Consider the following 10,994-nt stretch of genomic DNA (forward strand, 5'->3'; position numbering starts at 1 on the left):
CTTTGAAGCTTCTGATAATTGTATTGTAAACATGTTATATAGGTGCAATACTGGAGAATTTGACAGACATTTACTTTGAAATATAAGCATACGTGTACCTCTTGTCGTAGCATTATCAAATAATTTGTCCAAGACACATGTGTTCCTATGGCATCGCCAACATTTTCACATTCATTGGGAATCTGAACTGGCAAAATGGCTGTTTTTTGCATTGCTTCATCAATGCATACACGCATGCAATTTTGAGGTAATGGAACACCATGAAGCAAGTTATTAGCTCCATTGACCTCGACAACTGTTCCATATGCAACAATGTCTGCGCTAGAATCCAATGTCAAAATAACCGGTTTCCTCTAAAAGACAAATAGTTATGTCAATGAATTGTACTAACTCTTTAGTTAAAAAATATTAAGTACTATATAACCACAACAAATTAAATACCTGTAAAGCAACAGATTTTTCCACAACTTTCATTTCAACATCATTCAAATCTTCATAATTGGGGAAAAACTTGTCGATTTTCATTTCATTTTCATTCACTTGATGAAATTTTACCGAGCAACTTCCTTTTTCATCAATCTCACAGTCCCATGCACCTTTTTTGTAGACAATTGCTTCAAGTTTTTGAATGCGTGTATCTTGCTCTTGAATTAATTTTCTAGCCTCTATCAACTCTTTCTTTTGCTCAATCATTAGCTCTCTGTCAACATCCTCAATCTTCCAACTTCTACCAACATTGAAATATAATGTTGGGGTGATGTGACCTCCAACAGCTCTCACACGTCCACCATGTTCATCTGAATTGAGTGCTTTCGTGAGAATATCCTTTTTTGTCCCTGTTATTTGAAGTTTCTCCTCACGCTTTTGTTGTATGTAATCATCCTGTCATCCACTTGAAAATATTAATTATTTCAAAATGTTTCATTAAAATAAAATAATCGATTTTTATGTATAGTTTGCTCACAATCTTTTCTACTGTTATTTGCAACTCCTGGCCATCAAAATCTTCTTCTTTATTCAATCGCCCTTTTTTCCAAATAATAGCTTTGTTGATATCATTATCGTCACACAATTCACTTGCCTACATACAAGAACAATCAAATGATATTTGTCAAATAGTTTAAATGTTGAAAAAAAAAAAAGCAAATGCAATGATATATATCACATGCTAGGAAAAAAAACAACCACCCATATTACAAGTATTCATGCGAAGGAAAGAAACAGTCACTTCTTGGACGGCACAATTGTTGAAATATACTTACTATTTCTTCAGCAAATCGTGCATATCCCTTACGAGCAAGGCGATGAGGGTATATGTTCTTCTTCCTTCTTTCCTTCTGTTGATCACTTAGTTCCTAGTAAAGTGAAGAACTACACATATCAAATTTTTTTTAATTCTTCAAATACTTAAAGGCGTACTTATTTTAAAAAAACAAAAAAAAAAGATACTTACAATGAATTTATCAGACATGCTATTCATGACAAAAGAAATCCAGTCATCTCGTGCAAGACCATAGCCAGTAGGTGGGTGATCCAACTCCTCTGGTTTATCAACCTTGTTCGAAATGAACGTTCGCGTGAGATGTGATTTAAATTGACGCCACTTATTATTTGCCGAACTTAAACATCACTTTTTCCAGCTTGGGGGAACATCAAACGTCAACTGTTAAACATCAAAATTGGAAATACATTAAAAAGAACGACATAACATAAGATATATATAAACAATACGAATATTAATTGTGAAAAAACAATAGAACTTACATTAACAGATTCCCATATCAATTCTTTCACTTTACTTGTAACTTGCTTCCATGTCTTGTAAGTTATATTAATTTTTTCTCGAGCAAGCACACCAATATAGCTCTGCATTTGAGCAGCACCTTCTCCTACTGGTTGTCCAAGTAGATTGAATCTTGCCTCCTTTCGAATTCCCTGAACCCTCTGCCTAGAAAGCTTATCTAGATGTATTCGATCTCTAGATGTTCTTGTTGTTTCAGTGTCTGTAGATCCCAACATTTCATTTCCATCAAAACTCTTGTCTGTAGAAATAGATTCAAATTTTTCTTTGCCCTTCCCAATCTATGGAGGCTGTCCTAATCTCTTGCTCGATTCATGAATTGTATCATCATCATGAGACCCAATTTTAAGCTTTCTAAAGGATGTCATAGAGTCCAGATTTAACCTGTTCAACAAAAATTGAAAAAAACATATCAATATAGAATAAATACACAATATATACAACAAAAAATAGGATAAGAAATTCATCTTCAATAGAAATTCAACAGATACAAAGATAAATAAAAGTATAACTTCAATATTGTCTACAAACTCCTACTCAAAAGCAAAATACATATCAATATTGTCTACAAATACATCTTCAAAAGTAAAATATCTTTGGTTAAACATTGTCGACCCAAGTCCCATCACAATCTTCACGAAGCCATGATGGTTCATTGTCATATGCTTCGTCAACACCCATTGATGGTAACTCTCTGGTAAAAGATTGATAGTCAATTAAAGTGTCTTCCAATTCATCATCATCAACGTGTTCAAATGACTCTCTAGTAGGAGTTGCAAATACAATACTCCATTCAGGATCTTCAGGATCTTCAATGTAAAATACTTGCTTTGTTTGACTTCCCAAGATAAAAGAGTCGGATTTGAATCCAATTCTTCTCAAATTTACCAATGTGAAACCAAGATCATCTACTTTAATACCATTATTATTCTCCACCCAATTACATTTGAACATTGGAATTTGAAATTGGTGGTAATCAAGTTCCCATATTTCTTAAATAACTCCATTAAAAAAACCATGTCTGAAACAATTGGGTTTTTATCCTTGGCACTGGCAACTTGCATTGTCTTTGCGACTAAGCTTACTCCAGAGTTTTGAGTAACTCGTATATCATCACGTTCTTTTGTAGCATATGTAACCTCATCAATCAGATAACTAGAATACTTTAACACTTTGTTGCTAGGTCCATGCGCCAACCACTTCAATCTTTCTGATATTTGATGGGTGGAACGGTCAACTAAATGTGCAACCTATATTTCACAATGCCATAAATTTAGTGTAACACTCGTCACTAAAATACATAATCAGTGCGGAAGCTTTTAAACATAATTTGGAGAAAAGGTGTAATTTAAAAAATTTGGGCAGCATCTCCCCGTAATTAGGACATGCCACCTGACTCAAGCAACACGTAAAATACATGCAAAATATTTTCAAGCACATCAAATACCATTTAATGCAGTAACTACACATATTCTACTTCCAAAAACAAAACAAGCTTTTCAATGTTTCCCAAAATATCCAAAAGCTTAACATATCTAAAATAACATCCAATCAAAATCTCCAAAGTTTGACATATTCCCTTCTCTCGCTTCGACAACTCAGGGATGATAAGTCTTTCTTACCTGTGCCTGCATCACATGAACATAACTGGAATGAGTATAAAACTCAGCAAATGGAATCAATACTAACAAGATACATATATATCATTTTATTGAAATACATAAAATGGATAGCCTCAACTTCATTTTGTTGAAAACACTAACCTTCTCATATCATAAACGTCGAAACATCATTAATATCATCCGTAAATAATCATAATACAACAATACATGGGGATGATATTCATTTTCATTGATTAACTGAAGAATTGATAGTTCTTATAAGATAGTTCATTCTTGCTAACCCTCTTCGTAAAAACGAATCTTATAGGAGGGACATGTACCTCTGCATAAAATGCATCTTATAAGAGAGTACATGTTTTCATCGTTAATTGGCCAATTACATTGAGGATTTAGAATTGCCAGAGGCAACACCGCTACTATCACTATCAATCCAATCATTCAATCACATAAAACTTCATTTAGGCATTTTATCGAACATCTTAGAGGCTTCATTTAAAGTTTAACTCCTTTCATTCAAAAATGCATATAATTGCACTACCATATATACATATTTACATATATATATCATGAATGGAATTTGAAAGGAGTTCACGTCATAAAATCATCAAAACACATATATATAGGATCATGTGATGCATTCAAGAATTGATTCCGCTTACAACACTTGGAGCAATTGGTTTCCTAACCCTTGACGTTGATCCTACAACAATAAACCCGATAACTAATCAACAACACCCAATTAATAACCTTAAATGACCATTTAATCCAATACATCAATCACAACTATCATGCCCTAACTCCACCATCTTCAATAACTCAAGAACAAAAAGAAAACCCACTTACCTTTGCTCCTTTCACTAAAAAAGTGAAGTTCCAACTCCGGATTGAAGATTAATTGCTTAATTAAAAGAAAGGAGAAGAAGAAGATGAAGAACACTAGCTTAGAATCGATGGAGAAGAGAAAGGAAGAGAAGAGAAAGGAGGAAAATAAGAGTCTCACTCGATTTTATACCTTAAAATACCCAAAACACATTTTTGCACTGCACCGGGCGCTCAGGCGGTCATATATCACCGCCCTAGCGCGGACCTTACTGTCCGAAATCAAAATTTCAGATCCAGTGGCGCTCGGGCGGTCATTTCTTACCGCTCGGGCGCGGCTCTGCGCACAGCCACAGCAAAGATCGCTTGCGAAACTCCTCTTTCCTTCATTATTTGAAAAAGTAGTAAACATGAAAGTTGTAGCTCTATGTCTTGGCTTGCATCTCCAATTAGTTTTATGTCATTTGAAGGTCTGAGTAAAACGTTATGCTCAATCTCCCAACATGTGTCACTGGAGGAACGACGATACACACGACACAATTCGGGGCGCTTTTGGCTTATCTTCCACAATGATTTGAACAAAACTCAAAACATGAAAGTTATAGACTTATATCTTATCTTTCAAATGGAAGTAACCTCACATCATTTGGATCAAAATACAAAACATTATGCTAAAAACCACAACTACTGCCACAGTTTCATACCTTTTCAGCACTTCCATTACCTATTTGGCACAATATCAACTTTCTATTCTACCCATCCATTCTCCGTTTCATTCTATATCATTCGATGCCATTCATATCATATCTTGAAGCCATAAACCATCACCATTACATCACATATCCCAAACGATCATCATAATAAACCATAAAAGAAATAATGAACATACTTAATCATAATCATTACCTTATATCATATGCATATAAATGTCTGGGCGTTACATTTAGATTTACGTAAGATACCAAGAGTTGTATACACGTTAATATCTAGTATTTTGGAACTTACAGTATCACGCAACCAGTTAGTAAACCTTCGGTTATGCTCATCTTGTAACAACTTTTTGGACTTGGCTTTATGAGGAAATCTTGATTTCAAATCCACCATGTGTTCCCTAATGAAATAATTTCTAATAGATAAACCAATAGAGTGTATGCAAAGTGCATGAAAGAATTGATAGGTTGGAGATCTTACTCGACATAAGGATCAATCTCAACATCATTTGTCAATACATAAAGATGTGCTTGTTGCAGCTCATCATGACTAGTGGAGTGCACAACTGCTCCCGATAAAGGCTTAATAAGTTCTACTTCTCGATGCCTTGATGGTATCCCAATTGTGTGGACATTAGATATATAATCTGAGCAAAATTCGACAGCCTCTTCAGCAATATAACATTCGGCTATACACCCTTCAGGCCGATTGCGATTGCGCACATAGCCTTTCAAAATCTTCATGAATCTTTCAAATGGGTACATGTGCCTATACCAAACCGGTCCACGCAATTTGACCTCCCGGACAAGATGAACAGTTAAATGAATCATTATATCAAAAAAATGAAGGGGGAAAGTACTTTTCAAGTGAACACAATATCAACACAATCTCCCTTTGCAAGTCATCCAACTTTAAGACGTCTACCACTTTACTATACAACACATTGAAGAAGAAACACAGCCGGGTTATAGTATCTCTGACATGTTTTGGCAAGACACCGCGGATGGCCACTGGAAGCAATTGTTGCATTAAAGTGTGATAGTCATGTGACTTCAGGCCAACAAGTTTCAAATCCTTCATCGACACAAGGTTTCTAACATTGGATGAGTAACCTACAGGTACCTTTCGTGACGTACCGTACTTTTAAACTATTTAAAATTTACGGAAAAATAAAAATTTTATTAAATGAGTAATCATCCTTCAAATTTCGATAAAAATATATTGTTCCTCCAACATATTTGCGAAAAAGATGATAAATAAAGTTTGCTAGAGTAATCGATAAACATCGTAAACAATCCCCTTAAAAATCCAGAGTATTTGAAACACGCATAAAAATCTTAAAACATGGGCGGTCCTCGGGTTTAGCCTCCTGCGCAGTCCAAGTCGGCTCATTGGTCCCCACCTCTCGTCTCCTCAAACTCGTCCTCACCTGCATCGATCAAGTCTAGTGAGTTTAAAAACTCAACACGTATAAACTGGAAGTAACGAGTAATAGGTAGTAAAACCACACGCAACTTCAAAATAGAGCGTACATATTGGAAACGTAAATCTGAACATGATAACATAAACGTACTTGAGCGTGATCATAATAGCATAACATAGACGTGCCATAATCCTAAAAACTTTTCTTAAACATGCTTGTATACTTGAACATACTTGAACATACAGACTTCATCATTTTGCGTAGAGGCATGTTTCAAAGCAAGTGACCCATAACATAATCGCCTGATCTGACTAAACCACAGTACTGGGATGACAGGGACGTATCCACTGCCACATACATGAGATCCCCGTTCATAATTTAACTGGCTGATTGGTCCCCGTTCATAATTTAACGCTATCCAATCTCGATCTAAACCCGTTCATAATTTAACGGGCGGATCGGTCCCCGTTCATAGTTTAACGCTTTCCAATCCTAAACATAATTTGGTCACAAGACATTTAGCATACCTCAAAAACTTAAAATATTTTCTTGCACGTCAAACATACTTACTTGGCGTTGTGGGATTCGTTGGACTTCGATTGGGGCCGTTGCCGCACTTACTAACATGAATTCCAATGCTTAATCTTGCATAACTTAGACGTAAATATCATGCATACTTACGAGCTCGATCAATTCCTTAGGACGTTCTAAAATTCCCATGACTCGACCTTGTATATCATTGTACTAAACCATGACATCAAACCTCAAAGCATACTATAAAATTTTCCCAAAATGACAAGCACACGGACCTCGTGCCCAGGTCCGGCTCCGGGTCCGTGTCCGTGCGGTGAAGTGTGTCGTGAAGAAAAGAGAAGGCACGGACCCCATGCCTAGGTCCGGGTAGGGGTCCGTGTACACTCTGCAATTTTTTAACTGGCAGAAAACAAAGGCACGGACCCCGTGCTCTGGTCCGTGTGGGGGTCCGTGTCCCGGCGGTAGGAGAAAACCCACGAATTTTTCTGTGCAAGAATTTCTTAACGTTCTAAACTCGGTTGCACGGACTATGAACCGAAACCCCGTGACCCATCTTAGCATGCTACTACATTGACAACATTGGTACAAAAACCTCGAGACAACGGCGTTAAACCTACGACACAATGTAACTCAAAACTTGGAGATTGACATCAAATTGTTTCCTTCGACTTCTAGCGAATTCAAGGGCCTATCGACACTAACCGGTAACCCAAATGCCAACTCAACATCATACTAAGCATACCTATACGCAGCAACGATCGCCCATCGATCTCCAACGAAGCCTACAACAATAAAACTTCAAGGACGCATCAATACATAATTTTCTGAAAAACGCATTTTGAGCAGTCCCACGAAAAATGCCATAACTCACTCAATTTTTGTCCAAAAATTTTGAATCTTATATCAAATCGAAGGTATCAAAAAGTTCTAAAATTTTTGTGTTAAAAGTTTTCTCAGAATCTTGACCGAAAAATCACAGTAATTATAATGACAGCAAAAACGTAAATTTGTGATCCAAAATCGTTTCAAAATTGATCTAAACATGATTGCTCAAACTACTACTCATCACACCTGAATTTTTACGCATAAATATCAACACAACGCATAATATGACGAGATCGATACAGGAATGAAAGAATATACGTGCCTTTTGATAATTAAAAATACCGAAACGACGATACCGACGCGGGGAAAGATGCGAGGTTGATCCGGGACGAACGTGGCTCGATTTTTCTTGAAGAAAAGTGACGAAAACTTGCTGGGAAATTGAAGAGGGAGGGGCGGCTACTAGAGGAATAGCAAAGAACCCTAGCTATCTATTTTTTTGTTTTCAAATAATTGAAATGAAAAGAAGAAGATGAAGGGTGCAAAAGTGTTTTAATGTGTGTACGTGTGTGGTGTGTGTAAAAATGGGTGTGTGCGTGAGTTTAGTAATTAGGGAGAAATTATGTGCTTAATTAAATAATTAATTGCCTAATTAAGGGATAATCATACATGGGTAAATAATTAATAATGGGACAAAATTGTGCTTAATTAATAAATAATTGCCTAATTAGGGGATAATCACGCATGAGTAAATAATTAATAATAAAATAATACTAATCTAATACTAATTTTTCTAACACCTCTAATTTAAAATAAAATGCACAAGTGACACATCTTTAAAAATTTAAAAACTTATAAAATCACTTAATAATCAAATTAGGGTTTAAAAATGATAGAAACTAAATAAATCATTTAAAATAACACTTTCTTGTCTTAAAATAAAATACCAATTTTAAAATTGCCAAAATCGTTGTCGATCTCCTTTCCTCTATCCCGCATCGAATAATCGCCTGAAACATGAAACTCAAGGAAAATGTTTTAACGTGGATCAACTAAACATATTATAATTTAAAATAATGCAAATTCATAAATCATGAATTAAATTCCAAATTAATGAGATAAACTTGCGTTAAAACCATTTAATACAATACATAAGAAATTTAATAATTTGTATGCATGTGGTTCGCGTGGATCTCAAATTTTCGGGACGTCACAATCTATCCCCCTTAAATTGAATTTTTTCCCCGAAATTCACTTATCCTCGATAATCTAAAAGTTTAGATTCTTAATTCTAGTATCCAATAATCTACGCTTCCGATGCGCTACTCTGATAAAAATTTAAGTCCTAGGCTGTCCTTACGTCTTTTCAATCCAAATTAAATTGCCTATAAAAAATCTTGTTCGCGAATCACAACTTAAAGAGAATTTTGGCGTCATAGTTTTACTTTACTATGACCTCGAATTCCGACCTTTCTCACAATTCTCATTATTAGAAGTGGAGGTTCAAACTTATCGTATCTTACATTCCTTATACTATCCCGTAATGTTAATCGATCTATTACATTAGCATTTATGCAGTTAAACTTAAAAAATCTTAGCACCAAAAGTTCTGTTCAACTTCTATCCTTGGTACTACAATCAAAAGTTAAACCTTATCTTAACCCCATAATAATATTGACCCACGATCATTGAATCGAAACTTTACCTTACGACACAAAACTTACGCAACTTAGCTATTTACAAGTACATCCCAAATATAAAATTGTTTCTAATCTTAAATTTCGAGTAACATTAATCCATAAAACCCCAAAACATACAATATCGATCTTCTGCTTAAATAATAAAACCTTCCTAGCATCAAACACATGCTTAAACTATTTCTTTCCCAATTACATTATAGTTGAGGCCTAAGATACTTTGACCTTCCTCATTGGAGGATGTATCCTCAATACTTAATTCATTCTAACGTATAAAACTTAATAAGTTTCCCACTGTTAATGATGGACTAACTCTAATAAATCAACTTCACTTATAACCCATAGAATTCTAGAATCCTCATATAAAGATTTAGATTTCTTACTCGATATAAATCTTAATATTCGTCCATTGGTAACCTATGTTGAATACAACTAATTCTCTTTTGTTTTTATTTCACTCAATATCCCCGTATGAACACCTATTTCATAAACTTAAAATTCAAACTTACACAACCCAAGTAGTCTTAGATGACCTAATTCTAGTATTCATATCCACTTAATCCTAAGCTTCTTAATGACTTACAAAGATTCTTCAAGGCAAGGTGCCCGTCTCACTTCATACATGCGTCTAAAAAGTAATATAACCAACCATCATACGCAACTTTCTAGAAAAAAATTAACCCTAGCAAAGGTATAAATTTAACTGTTAAGATCATGACTAAAAGTCATGCTACATCAAACCTTAAGCTCCCAAAAATAAGTTAACTTACTGTCTAATCTTATAACTTGATTAATTGATCAACTTTATCTTAAATTGTTATCACTCTAATATCTTAATTTGCCTCTGCATTATTCCACTAACACTTAGATTTTTAAGTCCAATATTGATTCATCCTACAATGCCCTTGATTACCATTCCTTATAACATTATAACTCAGTTATTACAAGGTTCTAAATATCTTTTCGAGCCTAAATCAGTGAAAATTCCTATCATTCAAACAATTCAATTCTTACTTATTACTAAACTAGTCTCCAAATTCCTTAACAATGGCAAAAATAAATTTCTAATTTCCTTGATATTACCCAACTTTGTCATAATTTTGAAAATCCTACAATTACCCATAAGTTCTTGGCGTTCTTACTTCCATTTTATAGGTTTTCCGCATCATAAGTTCAATAATCTTAAGCTTATTAAATCCAAAAATCAATTCTTATAACCAATCTTACAATTCTATCAATACTTAAAATCCCAAATTACACAATTTTTTTTATACTGCTAAAGGTCGTCGCAGATTTCGAATCATTATTCCTTATACGAAATTTTTAAAAGTTAACTCAACTAGTAAGCACGAGTCATCAATATTTTAAAAATCTACGTCTTGAAAGCATTGAGAATTTTCATAATTAACTTATGACTCAAGGAGTAGAACATCAGTACTTACTAACCAAAAATCGATATACTTAAATCATTAATAACATGAAGCATGTCCAATACCACAAAGCCAGCGTGCATGAAAGTCATATAATTTCGTATTTCATGTCGTAACATGCATAAAAACTTT

At 34.6% G+C, this 10,994-nt stretch overlaps 1 protein-coding gene across 2 annotated transcripts; it reads right to left on the bottom strand.

Annotated features, from left to right (window-relative positions):
* Nucleotides 1-393: 393 nt before the first annotated feature.
* LOC140965181 (uncharacterized) lies at nt 394-2,179 on the bottom strand. 2 transcript variants are annotated; one of them, XM_073425282.1, is made up of 5 exons: nt 1,765-2,176; nt 1,454-1,663; nt 1,263-1,355; nt 965-1,081; nt 394-882 (listed from the first exon to the last, which is right to left on the bottom strand). In XM_073425282.1, exons 2-5 carry the CDS (start codon nt 1,478-1,480, stop codon nt 409-411), a joined length of 711 nt encoding a protein of 236 aa, XP_073281383.1. In that variant the 5' UTR covers nt 1,481-1,663; nt 1,765-2,176; the 3' UTR covers nt 394-408. The 2 variants fall into 2 exon arrangements, 1 of the variants encoding a protein (XP_073281383.1); XR_012172990.1 differs by having other exon boundaries at nt 422-1,081; nt 1,263-1,347; nt 1,765-2,179.
* Nucleotides 2,180-10,994: the final 8,815 nt, after the last annotated feature.

Source organism: Primulina huaijiensis, chromosome 18, assembly GCF_012295235.1.
Source record: "Primulina huaijiensis isolate GDHJ02 chromosome 18, ASM1229523v2, whole genome shotgun sequence".
In the NCBI taxonomy this organism is placed as follows: Eukaryota; Viridiplantae; Streptophyta; class Magnoliopsida; order Lamiales; family Gesneriaceae; genus Primulina; species Primulina huaijiensis.

Excerpts from the sequence above, each read along its gene's own strand:
- LOC140965181 (XM_073425282.1), bottom strand. The coding sequence starts at position 1,480 with ATGAATAGCATGTCTGATAAATTCATT. Across the intron at positions 1,356-1,453 it reads GCATGTCTGATAAATTCATT|GAACTAAGTGATCAACAGAA; the intron begins GTAAGTATCTTT and ends TCACTTTACTAG. Across the intron at positions 1,082-1,262 it reads CACGATTTGCTGAAGAAATA|GCAAGTGAATTGTGTGACGA; the intron begins GTAAGTATATTT and ends TCTTGTATGTAG.